This window comes from Lytechinus pictus, chromosome 13 (assembly GCF_037042905.1).
Source record: "Lytechinus pictus isolate F3 Inbred chromosome 13, Lp3.0, whole genome shotgun sequence".
NCBI classification, from domain to species: Eukaryota; Metazoa; Echinodermata; class Echinoidea; order Temnopleuroida; family Toxopneustidae; genus Lytechinus; species Lytechinus pictus.
In genome coordinates, this window is record NC_087257.1 from 13,683,884 (window position 1) to 13,700,493 (window position 16,610).

At 37.4% G+C, this 16,610-nt stretch overlaps 1 protein-coding gene across 5 annotated transcripts in view; it reads left to right on the top strand.

Moving 5' to 3' along the window:
• Window positions 1–16,610, top strand: part of LOC129275034 (formin-like protein 2) — a 51,855-nt gene that overhangs the window by 14,043 nt on the left and 21,202 nt on the right. For 3 of the 5 annotated variants that reach the window (XM_064108969.1, XM_064108966.1, XM_064108968.1), the window contains exons 3-15: window positions 1,998–2,081; window positions 2,793–2,955; window positions 4,385–4,461; window positions 5,915–6,008; window positions 6,848–6,925; window positions 7,320–7,430; window positions 10,434–10,583; window positions 11,098–11,199; window positions 11,519–11,810; window positions 13,028–13,186; window positions 13,687–13,811; window positions 14,857–15,056; window positions 15,708–15,855. In XM_064108969.1, the coding sequence (XP_063965039.1) occupies window positions 1,998–2,081; window positions 2,793–2,955; window positions 4,385–4,461; window positions 5,915–6,008; window positions 6,848–6,925; window positions 7,320–7,430; window positions 10,434–10,583; window positions 11,098–11,199; window positions 11,519–11,810; window positions 13,028–13,186; window positions 13,687–13,811; window positions 14,857–15,056; window positions 15,708–15,855 (1,783 nt within the window). Of the gene's footprint in view, window positions 1–1,997; window positions 2,082–2,792; window positions 2,956–4,384; window positions 4,462–5,914; window positions 6,009–6,847; window positions 6,926–7,319; window positions 7,431–10,430; window positions 10,584–11,097; window positions 11,200–11,518; window positions 11,811–13,027; window positions 13,187–13,686; window positions 13,812–14,856; window positions 15,057–15,707; window positions 15,856–16,610 lie in introns of all 5 variants that reach the window. The other 2 variants (XM_064108965.1, XM_064108967.1) reach the window with 1 other exon arrangement.

Sequence of the window (16,610 nt, forward strand, 5' to 3'; positions counted from 1 at the left end):
CTAAGGCTGCGTTTATCCGACCTCAAGCCAGAATCGTGATTTGAATCATGATTGGAATCATGATTCAAATCACAAACATGAATCACAATTACTACAGAATCAGGGTTTAGACGACCTTCGTTCCAACGCTGTTTCTCCTCGGATTCGGACCGATCCAGTGCGCATCACAGTGCGCAGTTTGACCCAGGAAGTATAGGTCAACGTTGGACACTTAATTGGAGGTCGGCGACGTACATGTGATGTGACAACGTGGGGCGCGCGCCTTGGCAAGAACCGGAAATAGCTCGACACAATGACGTCATATAATCATGATTCAAATCACGATATCGTTTATCCGAACATTTTCGTACGTGATTCTGCAGAAACGTCTTTCCAAACGCCCTTTTTTTCGTAGTTCATGTTTGTGATTCTAATCATGATTATATTCAATTTCGACTAAACGCAATCGTGATTCTGCAGAATCGTGATTTGAATCATGATTGGAATCATGATTATAGGGTAAAAAAGTGGCGGATAAACGCACCCTAAACGCAATCGTGATTCTATTTGAATCATGATTCAGATCATGATTCTAGGGTAAAAAAGTGGCGGATAAACGCACCCCTAGTGAGATTTTGAGGGTCCTTAATGGCTAGGCTATTATTAAGCAGACCTTATTCTTGATGAGATGTAATACTACATGACATTTATTGTAACTACTTAGTCTCTAGATGAAGACCCTAGATTAAAGAATTACTCAGAAATATGATTCAGTGTTACACTTTGCGTTGAGCCTATAAACTTGGTATGGTTGTGGAATAAGTTTTGAGATTGGGGCTTATGCCTTTTTAAATTGGGTGGTGTAGTCTCAAAGTTAAGACTCTGTTGTGGACAACACATGACGATAGGTCTGCACGATTAAACTACCAAAGCCCAGACTTCATTCTGCTGTAAAACTTTGCAACATCATGTGACCTCATGATCACCTGATATTAATTGAGCTGAAATTTGTGAGGAAGTGCCTATGAAAACACTGGCTGCTTGGTCACACCGCTACGGCGCAAATTAAAAACCGCTTATCAGCCGACTGACAGATGGTGTATAGTCTTGGTTGACCAGTCTGTTACATGTACGTCTTCATTGTGGTGATGATTCCGGGAAAATTTTTGTATGAGTGGTTAGACTTCTTTCCCCAGGTGTTATGATGGAAAGTGGAAGAAGGGAAAGGGACTGAGCAAGATAGGGAGGGGGACAGCGACGGGCAGACTGACAGTGACAGACAAGAGAGAAAGACAGAGAGAGAGATAGTCGGGAGGGGTGAAGAAAGAGATAGGCCTATATATTTTATTGTAACAGCTAAAATTGATTTGATCGAAATTTAATTCTCATTGTCCTACTTTGATGACAAACATGAATTTTGTCTTCAGAAGCTAGCCAATAATCCATCAAATCGATTACTAGTATTCTATCTAACATTGACTCGAGAAAATTGGCATGCATGAATATAATTCATATTACACAAAACACCTTGCGACAAAGTCTAGTTTGGTACCCTCACAGAACAACAAAGCCCTAGGGTCAAGCCTTTCACTTCCAAACGCCAGGCCACAAGAAGGTGGCCCAAAATAGCGAGATCTGTTTGATACAGTCAAGTACTGTGCGTCATTCTTCGCTGTCAAGTGTATTGAAAAACAAAAATCATTCTGTTGAAAAGGAGAATGGGGATAAGTGAAAGAGATAATTGTTGATTTCCCCTTTCTGGAATAGGGTCTTGAGAGGGTGTTTTTTTTTTTTTTTGGGGGGGGGGATTCTCTTGGACATAATTGTGTCTGGCCAACCTGGTTGAAATTGCAAATTTCCAATTGCAGTTTGAGATTGATTGCAAATAAAATATTTTCCCACTTTCCCCTCAGTAATCCCATTTTCTCTTCTAGATTGTCCAGAAGTAAAACATAATTACTTATTTACATTGAATCGTTGTTAAATGTTGCCAATTTACTCCTCTCTCTTCTTCACAGATGGGTACGGGAGTTTTTGAACGAGGAAAACCTTGGTTTAGATGTCCTAGTTGAGTATCTTCAATGGCTGAATAAAACTATGACGTAAGTAATCTCCCTTTCACGAACACTAATCATTTTTGTTGTTGCCCACAATATATATTTCTTTGATAGATACATATTCTATGGCTTGCGGGCACAGTGCCTGTCAATGAATGTCTCTTTTTTCATGCTGTTCAACATATTCAAACATGTTTTATGTTCATCTGAAGCTGATCAAGACACTCATTTCATATAAGAAATGAGTGAGGGAAGTTTGGACCTTTTGGCAAGATTTCAGGGGATTTTTTTTATACATGTAATTGGTATTTTGGCAAAAACAGTGAATCAAGCCAGGCCTTTTAAAAAGAAAAATTATAATTTTTGGGGACTAAATTCATGCAGTTCATAACTTCTATCTTCCATTTTTCTTGCATCTTCCCACAGAAGTGAATGTGTACTTTAGACAGATGAGAAAAGCAAACGAAACAGTTTAGTGTTATATGGCCATTGTATTTGTTGTTTTCCTTTTATCTCCTTGAACAGCATTTATCAGGTCCTTGCACTGATTGCCATTTTGCAAAGCTAATTCATCTTTATTGCAGCTTGTAGATTCAATCTTGATCCATGTAATACGATCATGACACAAACAGGCCTATCCAGCCAATAAAACCGTATGTGTCTTTGCATTCATTACAAAGATTAGCAAGAGTTATCCGATCTTGTTCCCGCTAATCATCCAAATGCCAAACTGGTTCTCGATTTCCTTTCCCCCAGGCACGAGGAACATCTAGAGACGCTACCGCCGAAGCAGAGGAGCTCGTTGAGCGTCCGAGGGTCGCGGCACGGGAAGAAGTTCTCCATGCAGTCCCATCTAGCCATCACCAGAGACGACGTCCATGTTTGTATTATGTGCTGCAGAGCAATTATGAATTTCCAGGTAAGTTTTCCTGTCAGTAGAAAGACTCTCGCTACCTCTAAAGATTCGACATTCAAAGTCGATCTACCCCCGGGCTTTTCACTAGGGTTTGTGTCGGTGATCTCATTGATAAATTCAATCTCAGCCAATCAGATACAAGTATTACAGTAGCTTGTAACAGTTGAAAAGTACCCCATTGAAAGACACATGAATGTCACTTCAAGAACTATCCCTTAATGAAAGCACATCTCTCAACAATAGAATACCTCCACATGTATATTAAAGCCATCATGCTGTAAAGAGTGAATTCTTTTCAATGTGTTGGAGCACTATATACTTCAAGAATTTCCTGTTTGAAAAAAAAAAAACCTGTTTAATAAAAAAGTGTTGAAGTTTGATTGGGACAATTTTGCATTGAAAAAGAAAGACGTTAATCATTTTTGAAGAGTTTAATTTGGCTTTAAAAAAGTCTACTCTGTACTTTATTATTCTTTTTGAGAGCTGTAGTTGTGTTGAAATCAACGTATATTTTATTTCGATTGAATATTTTTTTACTATGTTATTAATTTCTGCACAGATGGTGCGATGACAAATTATTACTCACAAGGAGACAAAAACACATTCAAAATTCCTGTTTTTCATGGTAGATTTGACAATTTTTGCATATCATTATCCCACACATGCACCTTGTTTATTTCATAAACTGCAAAATATGAGATATGCATCCATATAATCCAATTATTATCTATGCCATGTCGGTGCTTTGCCAAGTCTTCACCCTCACCAAAAATGAGCTTTCCTCACTTTCAAAATGGTGCTTGTAGCATCGTTACAGTAATAAGAATAATAGTGAGAAAAATGACAGATGGTTTTCTATTTTCCAGCTTGCGGGTGGGAGAAAAATGGAAGAAAAATTCCATTATTTCATTATAAAGCAATTTGTCTAAAAAGGATTAGATCACCTCAAAAGGAAAAACATGTAATGATTTAACTGGCTGAGTGGTATAATGCCTGCTCTAAAACCTGGTAAAATTCGGAATAATAATTGCCGACGGAGTCAGTCGTGGTGTTATGTATGCAACATATTGGCTGATATATTAAGCCGATTATCAGAATCTCAAAGAACTTGCGATGGGGACTTGTAAAAGATACATGTAGAAGTTATTTGATTCAGACGAATTGTTTTATTTTAATTTCATTTCTGGGGCTGGCCATTTCTTACATGGCTTGATATAATTTTATCAAAGCTTTTTATTTTATTCAGCTTTGTCAATGTTATTTACATTGTATATTCAATTGAAAGTCGCCTTCCAGGCATAACACTGGAAATTTTATCAAAACTGGAAGTCAAATAAGAAAGTTTTGCCTTAATTGACAAAAGAGTTATATGCAAATATTTGCCAACTTGAATTAGATGTATTTTTTGTTTTTCTTTCTTTTTTATTTTCAGTATGGTTTCAACCTGGTTATCAATCACAAAGAATGTATTAATGCAATAGCCCTTAGTCTAAATCATAAATCACCCAGGTAAGTAAAAAACAATTAGAATAAGATATATTACTAGTAATATTAAAATAGATATTAAGTTATATTAAATATTTCAGAGTATCCATGTACTTTTTAATGATGTATATTAGATCAAATGAAATATTCAATATTCAAGTGCATAAAGTTAAATTTGTTGCCCTCAAAATAAAAACAAAATCCATTGTTTGTGGTCCATAACTATATTATCTACACAAAAGAATCTCATTTGTATGGAAACCAGCAATACCACGTTTTTTATCCAGATTCTGAAATGTTTGCCCAAACATACAATACAGGCCAGAGAACGAGGTTAAGATATTGTTGGCAAATTGGTATAAAAAAATAGTAAACAAAGATCATCATTGTATGACCTGACTTGAGCCAGATTATGTGTTTATTGAACTGAATTCCACCTGTTCTATTACTCCGTTAACCTCTTATAAACTCCATTAAACTCTAATTCTTAGTTTTTTTGAGGTCGTTTTTGAATGAGAGAACATTCTTTCATCACTCCCCATGCATGCAATGTGGGATAGTGAGGAAGAGATTTTAGGGTTCAGAGCAGAAAAATATCACAGAATTCTGTCTACTCACCTAACAGGGCAAGATGATGATAAAATCAAATTAGGTAATAGACAGCAAAAACAGGTGACAAGGGAAAAGGAGAGCGAAGATCTTATGTGCTCCTGCCCTCAGAGTTGAGAAAGGCATCTAATCGTTTTGAAGTTGGGTTATTTTTAGAAGCATGGGAAGGTGTTGCACCTATGTTGTGTATTAAAGGCTTTGGTGGGAACAAGCTAGCAAACTAGATGTGCTATCTATCATGTTTTAATATACCATGTGAGGAAAAAAAAACTTGGGACACCTCACAAATCCCCATTTTGAGGAAAAAAATATGCCATGAACGCACTCTCATTATATATGGCTGGAAAGAGTATATTCTCCCAATAGATTTGATACCATATTTATGTGGTATGTGTTAATGCTTGGATTGTCAGTAGGTATTCTTTGCAGTGATGTAAATTTTGATTTGCGCCGAAGTAAGGCATGACTGCGATGAATGAGTCTAGATGCATTATCATGAATGCATTATCATTATATATGGCTGGAAAGAGTATCTTGTCCCAATTGATTTGATACCATATTTATGTGGTATGTGTTAATTCTTGGATTATCCTAATAATCCATAATCCTAAATGAGCTGGTAAACATATTTGCAAATCCCTTTTCAATGAAATTCACTTGAAAATCGATAAACAACTGTAATGTAAATTATTGAAAAGGTGTTTTGAAATGGATTTTAATGCAACTGTTGTAGGATGAGGACTAGTGACTAATTAGAACATCATTGACATCATCATCATCACCATCATCATCATCAGCAGCACCAGCAGCAGCATCATCACTATTATGTTGCTTATTTCTTTCTTCTTTCCTTCCTTTCTCTGATCAGAACCAAAGCCTTAGTGTTAGAGTTGTTAGCAGCTGTATGCCTCGTCAAGGGAGGCCATGAAATCATTCTCAGTGCTTTTGATAACTTCAAATTGGCAAGTATTCAATAATCAGAGCACTCTCTATGTACAATTGTGCTCAAAAGTTAGTGAACACCCCCCAAAAAAATTCTTCTTGCTGAGTGTTGAATGTAGACAACAACACCGCAATGCTTGACGCGCCCCAGAGAAGCAAATTTTATTGTACGTAATGTTTTATCACCTGACACTTCACAATTAAATATCTAAAACATGACAGAAACTCAAACACATTAAATATGTTCATTTTCTGGTGGAGTTCACTAACTTTTGAGAACCACTGTTTACCATGGAAATTGTTATACATACACCTAGAAGGAACATATGATCTGCTGATTGGTGCCACCTTGCGCCATATTGGATACAAGAGGACAAAAGTAAAGGGGGGAGCCCATACTAGCGTCAAGTTGGTGTTGATTAAAGCAGAGAAATAAAAGAAACATACATGTACATCTGAAGAATTGACAAAAGCCCATCCAAGAGTAACAGAGTTAAGATCATGAAAGTGAAACAGGATAGAGCATATGATATATAGTGTTACAACTTTTAAACACTGTAGCATTCAAAAACAATTCCCATATCAAGACATTTTTAGTATCAGTGGGATGACATTTCCTTTTATTTATAATAATGTAGGGCAAAGGTAATGACTGAGCAAAACCTAGGAATACCTTTTTATCTTACATGTAGCTAGTAAAACTTTCAATGAATGATATCCCTCCTTCAAAGAATCTGTTCAACTATACCTGAAGTGATTTTTCTAACATGTCTTACCATCGAGGATATTGGTTTTGTAGGAAATTTAAGAAGTTGTTCAGTGTAACTATTATTTTGTTGTATTATTACATTTCTTATAGGTATGTTGTGAGGCATATAGGTTCCAGAAGATGTTTGAGTACTTCACGAGATACGAAGAAGCAAGTATAGACTTCATGGTAAGGAAATTTAGTATTTCTGACATTCTCTCTGAATTTCCCCTTTGCATACTTGACAAGGATGTGTATAGAACTATCTTGTTTTTTTTGGTGTTATCCTTGTGTTTTTGATGTCTTATTCAATTTGTTCAAATCAACTTATTGTTGAGACGGGGAGGGGGCATTATTGTAATTATAAATGTATATACATGTATCTTATTTTACTTTCAATCTTGATCAAATGTTTACTGTTGTGCTCGTTTTGTTTTTCCCTTTATTTTTTTCAAATCAACTTGTTTGAGGGAAGGTTATATTAATTTTTTTAAATATTGAAAATAGTTTATCATGTGAGCTGGTATATCATTGATTCTTTTTCATCTCATTGTCCTTATTTATTTTTTATCCTCTTTTCTAGGTTGCGTGTATGCAGTTCATCAACATCGTTGTTCATTCTGTAGAGAATATGAACTTCAGATCACATCTCCAGTATGAGTTCTCATGTCTTGGATTAGATGACTATTTAGAGGCAAGTATATGAAAAAAACCCACCTCATGCAACAAGATCTCCTGCAATGATTTTCTCTTTTGAAATATTGCAATAGATCTACAATTGTGGCACAGAGACCACCAACTATTTTTTGCTTATGTGCTGAAATAAAAAGTCTTGTTTTGCTCCAATGAAATTCTTTACAATGATACTTGAGGCATTCTGTAGAAATTGCCTTTTTCTGATCTTTATTTTTCTCATCTTTATTTTTCATTCTTTGGGGGATTCAGTGGTAAAACATTTTATTGGTTAAAGTTTTTTTAATTTACTGTCAATAACTGGGATATATTCATTTGATTTGCTAGTTCATTACGATTAACTTGCAATTTGAATATGATCACAGACGATAATGTTTAAAATGAGATCAATTTTTCATTAACTTGAAGACAGTTCTGGATTACAGTAAATGTACTAGGTTCCTGTATGAATATTTGCATCTGTGATTTGTGATAGTATTTAGTGCATCCATTTTGTTGAATTCTGTTGAATTTGATGAAGCATGTGACTGTATGAGTATCATTTGAATGACACGTTTGTTGTTAGATTATCTTTATTGATTTGTAACTTAAAGAAAAACACAGGGTTGGTTTCACAAAGCTGTTCTTTGATGACTAGTGACCTTGGTCCTGTAATTGTTTCATGAAATGCTCCCTGAATGTCAAAATCAAAAGGGAATTCAGCTTTGATCATAAAATGTTGTTGGAAAGGAGAAAAAATAAATAACACAGAATGGTGAAAGTTTGAAAGAAATTGGACGAGCAATTAGAAAGTTATTGCTTTTTTAAAATTGAGATCCCTAAGACTATGTAGATTTAAAATTGGCAACTGGGTAGGTAAATTATGACAAGGGGCAAGGAGAACTTTCCTAAAGACCATGTACTAAATTATCAGGGATTTGTGGTTTTCGCCTAAGTGCCCATTCCCCTGGGGGCAGAAATAAATCTAAACACAACTCGGGTAGTGTATATCGTTTTATGTCCTCATGAAAGAAAAATATAATTTGAAGTAAAAGAAGAGTAGTCCTTGCCTTACATCACTATGACATCACATATGTGGCCAATTTGAAGTCTCCATGGGTATAGTGATTACCAATTTTTACAGCTTTTAAAAATTCATAATTTTCTTATTGTTTGTCCGATATTGTTCAATCTTTCACCTATCAGCTTGTCTGATTTTTCATTTTCCTCTAAAAACAAGTTTTTATTTTGGTTGGAATCAGTGTAATACAGAATATAAATTAGAACTCAAGAACATATTACCAGACTTGGTCATTTCTGTATAGCTTTATGAAACACTGTCTTGTTTTGCATTTGAAAATGAAGTACTGAACCTGTTTTGTGTTCCAGAAATTTATTTATTCCTAACTGTATTATTATACATTATCAATTGTCTTTCATTCGGTGTTCTAACTTTCGGCCATTTTTGTTTCTCTTCCCTCATTAATTTTTGGCCTGCTTGTGTGATGTACATTTGGCTCTCTCCCTATATCTCTTGTCTCGATTGCTTGCCTGAAAATGCTCTTTACCTAATGACTTCTGCGCTCTCTCTCTAAACGTCCATGGATGGTTTTGCCATCCGTGCTAAATAACCCCATCGGTCAACGCATGTCTGTTTCTTATGTTTCATGTTGAATGCCTCTTCTTTGTAACTTGCATGTGAATGTTGATACTGAATGGCCTGCCTTTGTCATGTATATCTCTGCATTTTTCATCCAAAATGCAAACCGTATCTGGGAAATGACTTTGAATCTGCTTCTTATTCTCCATACCATCCCCCTCCCGCCATGTGTTTCCCCCATCCAACACCTGTTTTATGTGTATCCTTTTCATCAAACCTCAATCCCTCTTTTTCATCTTTTTTTCTTGACATTCAACCCTTATTGTGGCATCTTTGTCTGTTGTGTAACTGTCATGTTTGATGTTTATTTTTATCCATTTCCTCCTATTTCATTCTGGCACGTATTGCATGTATCTTCCTGTTTTCACATGTGACACCCTCACTGCACCCCCCCCCTTCCGCTCCCCACCCTATTTGAAATATTTCCTCATCATTGTGTTAAAAATGACTACCTTTGTTCACACCGCTCTCATATCTGTTTGAAAAAATATTTCATTTACCATTTGTCCTTTCAATGATCCCTTACGCTGCTAAATGTGGATGTTGCATAAAACTCCACTCTAAACTTTGCTCTTTCTGCTCCTCCCTCCATCATGTGTTTATTCTGCCTCAAACCTCTACTTTCTTTGTGTTGCACTCACTTCCACTCCCATGCTTGTCTTTGCTCTGAATTCTGTCTCTCCTTTCGCTATGATTCCATTCTTCTCTCTTTCTTTCATTCATTTCACTCTATCCCTTCATCAAACCACTTTTTTACTCGTCATACACGCTGTTCTATTCCGGTTTCATCCTTCCGACATTAATTCTTCAATCTATTATTCTTTCCATCTCTCTTGCTGCAATGCTTTCCTTGACTTACTGTACTGTTGTCCATCTTATCCTCATTTTTTCCCACCTTCCATTCATCCTTCCTACCTTCCCTCCATCTGCTATGCATTCCTGTGCACATTTGTACTACCTCTATCTCTTACTCATCCCTCCATCCTTCCTCTCTTCCTTCCATCTGCATTGTTTTCCTTCACACATTGGTACTGCCATTCATCTCTCCCTCATCTTGTCTTCCTTCTTCCATCCGCAATTTTGTCCTTCACGCATTTGTATGTCTTCCCACCTTCACTTTATCATTCTTACCTTCTGTTCATCCACAATCCTTTCCTTTGCACTTTGTTAATGTTTTTCACCTCTTTCTCATCCTTCCTGCTCTCTCCTCATGTGTCATCTGCAATGTTATACTCCACTTGTTGTTGCTGTGATCCACCCTTTCATTCTTACCTCCTTTGCTTCATCATTCCTCCTGTCACTTCATCATTCCTACCTTCCCTCCATCCGCACTGCTTTCCTTCACACATTGGCCAAGTACAGCAGAAGCTCAAGACGACGGAGAGTGACCGGCTCCAGGTCCAGATCCAGGCTTACCTTGACAATGTGTTTGATGTTGGTCAACTCATGGAGGACTCGGACACCAAGACCGCTGCATTGGAGAGAGTGGCCAACCTCGAAGAAGCTTTGTATCAGGTGTGTAGTCATGTATTCACTTTCAGTTTAAATTAGATTAATTAATATTCCTTAATATTCCTTAATATTCCTCAGGGATTAACCCTAAAAGGACTGGGCTATTTGAGATGTACATGTATTGAGGACAGGGGGGGGGGGGGGATGCATGATGGCCCCCCTTCTGATCTTGATCTTTTAGGGTTGAACCAAATACATTTCTACATGTACCTTCACATTAACACATTGTATGACATGTTAACAGTGAGCTTCTATTGGCTTTATGTGAGAAAGTAGGCATTATTTACCTCCCTTTTATACTACAATTATGGGCTTATGTGAATGATTCAGAACAAAATTCTGCAACAACATAGAAATTAACCATCGGGTATTATATCAAGTGATATTGCAGGCCGAATGGGTTTTGTCCATGTGGAATGAGACTATCAGGCACATCAACTGCTTGTACATGTATAAAACCAAACGAATTAACTATTTTGATTATTAATTGTCCATTTTATCTCCTTTTTTCCAACAGACTACAGACAGTTTACGGGTCATGGAGGATGCATCGTTAGCAAAGATTGCGGAGCTCCAGATGGGTATTGCTAAAATCAGTAGAGAGTTAGATGTAGTAAAGGTAAATACCATCTTCAATGAAATTTTCTTCATTTTTCATTGCAATTTCTAGTTCTTTTTAGTTATTATTATATGAAGACAGCTACTTCCATAGTTAGAGCCAACAGCTAGTGCCCCCCTACCAAGCAAAACCAAGCATTTTACTTAAAGTGTCAGCACAGGGCCAGTATATCACAGAAACAAAAAAAATTGGTGATTTCACTGACATCTGTTATATGAGACCAAATTCCCTTGCATCTTCATTACCATCTTGATTATTTGGATTGTCCTTGTTTGTCGTCGGTCATCACTACAAACATGTATGCCTTTCTTCCCTACAGAATGAAAAGCTTGAAGCGGACAAGACGATAAAGGTCTTAAAGAGCATCCCGAGGGGTACTGGCAATGGTACAGGTGCTGGTGGTGGTGGAGGTGATGGCATCGGTACTGGTACCGGCGGCGGCGGTGGTGGTACCGGCAGTGGCGGTGGTGGTACCGGCGGCGGTGGTCCTGGTCGTGGAAATGGTACTGGCGGACCCGGCCTTGGTAACGGTAGCATGACGTTAGGACAGGATGATGACTTTCCTCCTCCACCTCCTCCCCCGCCTCCTCCAGCAGAAACCAATGGATCTGGTGAGTTTACATGATCTAAACATAGTGGCCCGTATTCTGAAGTCAGGTTTAACTTAAACCATGGTCTAACTCTGTGCTAAAATTATGGGAAGCCAGAAGTGTCAAAATTTTTATTAAGATGTATGTTTCTTATATTTACTTTGCTCTTTCCTGATTCTTCAATGGTGAAGACAATCATCTTTTTATACTTCCGAGACAATTATGAATGATTTGAGAGCCAAATGAGCTGAAATATGATATCTCTACGGTTAGTGATTTATGTAACAATTTGCTATCCATACTTAAACCACAACTTTAAACCTGAGTTTAAGTTAAACCTGACTTCAGAATACGGGCCAGTGCCTTTATAGGAGTGATCATGATCTGGGGCTCGATTGCATAAAGATTACGAGCATGGTAGCTTTGCCATTACGGTCACGACCATGGAAATCTTGAGTTTGATCTGCTGCTGAACCCTGTTACCATGGTAGTTAGCATTTTGCCCCAAATTGCCATAATAAAGGTGTCATGCAATGGGCCCTTGGTGATATTTTGGGTCATGGGGTTAAATGATAGAAAGTGATCTCAATATCTCACGAGATAAATGGATATAGCCAACAACGAAATCGGTTCTAGATGTTATTCAGTCATTCATTTATGCACATGATAGTGACACTTTGATAAGATTTTATGAAATCATTCAAATTTTGGAAGGTAGATGTGTTGTATATTTCAGGTGGGTGTTTCATAAAGCTGTTTGTAAGATACAAATTACTTTACGCATGACTGGTGATCCTTTCTTGTGCTAAATGATATCCCTGTATAATTGATTTATGACCTAAGAACATGTTCCAGTCATGCGTAAAGTTTTGTTAACTTTACAAATAGCTTTATGAAACACCCACCTGGGAGGTGTTTCACAAAGATTTAAGTATGACTGAAGTCGCACTTAAATGCGTACATGATATGCAACGCGCGATCTTGATAGATACGCAGTAGTGCGCGTCCTCATGGCACGATCTGACCAATGCGGTCAAGCCTTTCGTACAGTACGCAACTCGGTATTTAAGTGCGACTCTAAGTCATACTTAAATCTTTGTGAAACACTTACCTGATCTGGTAAGAGTGAATGCATACTTATATAGATTTGAACTGCCTGCACTTGTGAAGCAAAGTTATCTCCTTTTTAATGGATGTAAATGAAAATGTTTTTCCTCTCTCTATCTCTCTCCTACCAGCACCTCCCCCTCCTCCTCCCCCGCCCCCTCCACCAGGTCAAGCTGGTCCTCCTGCTCCCCCTCCACCACCCATGGGTGTACCTCCACCCCCTCCCCCACCTTCAGGGGCACCAATTCCACCCCCTCCCCCTGGTATGATTGGCGGAGCACCATTTGGATGTGAGTATATACTCTTGAAAATTCATTTGCATCATAATTTTGTTTTTATTATCATAATCAATGTTATTATAACTTACCGTAATCATTATTCGAATTATTAGTTGTTATATCTTGTATTATTTTTAATGTTATTATTTTTATTTATATTGTTATTATATTGTATTATTTATAAGATTGCTCTTACATTTATCATTATGATCATAATCATAGACTATTTAAAAAATATTACCCATAGACTTCTTTACTTGATTATTATATACATGTAGATCAAATAAGATCTGTTTTGATAAAAAAATTACCTTATACATTTAAATTTTTCCATTGATGGCTTATAGTCATTATACATATACTTCACATTTTCTAGCCCTTGTCAGTTTGTAGTTTGTTTGATTGTGGAATACATAATTTTCAAGCTAGATTTATTCGTATTTAAGCAGTTGTAACCGTGAAACACATCATCAAGTAATTTTCTGTATCTTTGTCTTTCTTTGTACTCGCAGCTGTAACAATAAAGAAGAAGATCCGAACCAAGTATCGTCTTCCAGCACTCAATTGGGTTGCATTTAAACCGAATCAGATCGGAGGAACCGTGTTCAGTGAGCTTGATGATGACAGGGTTATGGGGGTAAGTTGTTATTATTTTTTTCATCCAGATATTGACTTCTCATGAGGACACAAAGTTAGAAACTATCGCACCTAAAGTGATCCTTTTCCCCTCAGACTGAAAGTCGATGGGGGAAAAAGGAGGCCTCTAGCAGACCTGCCAACCAGTACGTTTAAGCCGTATTTAGTACGTTTTTGCAACCAAAATACGGCAGTACGTTTTTTCTTTGAAAAATATGTTTTTTTTTTAAACTAAATCGTAATTTATTGAGAAAAATAATCTCTATACATGTGTATGTCTCTATTTCATAAAACGTGCACAAATATGGTTATTAGATCAATGAAATTTCAGGTAACTTGTTTTTTTTTTCAATCATTTTGTTCAAACCAGGGTGAAGATATACACATGTTTTAATGTTTTTTTTTTCATCTGCAAGAGCAGTGCGCATTTTTAGCTTGCATGCAGCTTGAACGCCGCGATGAGTGAGTGCGCCAAGCATTTTATTATGAAATACACTTTTTTGGGGAAAAATACAGTTTTTTTAATCACAGAATACAGTTTTTCATTCCCAGAGGTTGGCAGGTCTGTTCTCAAGATCATTGAGTGGGTAATGGTTTTTTTATTGCCCAGACAAATGAGAAGTCAATATTTGTTTTATATTCCAATTATTTTTTGGAGCAGGGCAAAAAGAAAAATTATCTGCTTTGCCTGAACCGTACAAGTTGATATAAAAGTAATACTTTAATATAGCGTTATCTATCTAGAAATATTCTCTTCCGAGATGCACAAGAAACGAAAGAGTGAGAGAGTTTGGATGAGTGTCAAAGTGCCAATAACTAATACTGTTTGAAAAGATAAGACTTCAGTTTAGATTTGAAGGTCTCCAGTGATGATAAAATTCTGAAATTCAACGGCAAATTATTCCAGAGAGATGGTGCTGAGGCAGGTAAAGCTCTCGCACCATATGCTACACGTGCTTTGGGAGTCTTAAGAAGATGCTGGTTTGATGATTTCAGGCTACCAATCTTGCTTCATTAACTGCGATCCTTTCATTTTCATTCAACAGGATATTGACTTTGACAGCTTTGAGGAAACGTTCAAGACGCAGACGCAAGGCAGCGGTCTGACGGTGACGGACGGTAAGAAAAAGGCGACATTGAAGAAAGAAACCACGTCTCTCCTCGACTCAAACAGGTTACAAAACATCTCCATCATCAGGAGAAAGATTGAGCTTACAACGGAGCAAATCGTCGAAGCAATCAAGAAGTAAGTCTAATATAAAGGTGTTGCAAGAAACTTGCAATTGATCGCAAGTCAATTTCAGGTCCCCAAATCAATCGAAAGTCATACATTTCATTGCAAATTTGCAATTGATTGATGGCCTGTTTCTTGTATCAACTAATATAAATCGATTTGCTTCAGTTAGAATTTACCTACTGTACCACTTATAAATTTGCATCTAAGATTTGCATTTAAGATTAAGCTAAAAACTTACCTACCTCCTATAACTCATTTTATCAATAATGATTTTTTGTTATTTTGTTTTGCTCCCCCCTTCAGATGTGCGCCTTGGGCATCTCTTACGAGATGGATATGGCGCCTAATAAATTGCATTTGTTATTATTATTATCTGAAATTTTCTTGAAGGGGGGGAGTGGTTATCCAGCTAATGATCTGGCCCTTTGCAGAATCGATTGTGATGGATCACTAGTTAACTAGTTAAAAACTTGAATGCGGCGTGCGCTTCTTTGGTTGAGAACCTAAGTTGTGTTTGATTCTTGGAGTTGCATTCAATTTCAGATCTGGATTATAATTTGGCATGTAAAAATAATCTAAAAATACTCAATTTGTCAAAGTTTTGATGTCGCTGGTGTTATTTTTCCTCTCTTATTTTGTTCCTTCTTTTCAATTTTGCAGGACGAATCTCGCTGCTCTTCCGATCGATGCAGTAGAACAGCTTCATAGATGTTGTCCCAAGGATGACGAGAAGAAAGCATTCCAGCAGTATGAGAAAGATAAGAAGCCCATCAATGTTCTCACAGATGAGGATAGACTCATGATTCAGGTAAGAGAGATGGTGAAAGTGATTGATGGATGGGTGGGTGGGTGGATGGATGGATGGATGGTAGGTGGATGGATGGATGGGTGGATGGATGGATGGATGGATGGATGGATGGATGGATGGATGGATGGATGGATGGATGGATGGATGGATGGATGGATGGTAGGTGGATGGATGGATGGGTAAATGGATGGATGGGTGGATGGATGGGTAGATGGATGGATGGATGGATGGATGGATGGTAGGTGGATGGATGGATGGGTAAATGGATGGATGGGTGGATGGATGGGTAGATGGATGGATGGTAGGTGGATGGATGGATGGATGGATGGGAGATGGATGGATGGATGGGTGGATGGTAGGTGGATGGATGGGTGGATGGATGGGTGGAGGGAGGGAGGAAGGGAGGGATGGATGGATGAAAGGATGGACGGGTGGACGTATGAGTGGGTGGGTGGATGGATGGATGGGTGGATGGATTAATGGACGGATAGTTGGATGGATGGACGGACAGACGTTAAAAACAAAATCTGATAGATAAGATATTAGTTTAGAAATAACCCACAAAGCTTACGATATGGGTACATATGTTCTCGCGTTGAGTCTGGTTGAGATACCACGTGAAAAAAATGTAAATGCTTCAATCTAAAATTATATTTATTAGATTTGCACTACAATTCTATCTGTGCTTTCTCAACAATTTTGAACTTGATTTGTTTGTCGATGCAAATCACCACACAGTTCAAACAGCATCACAT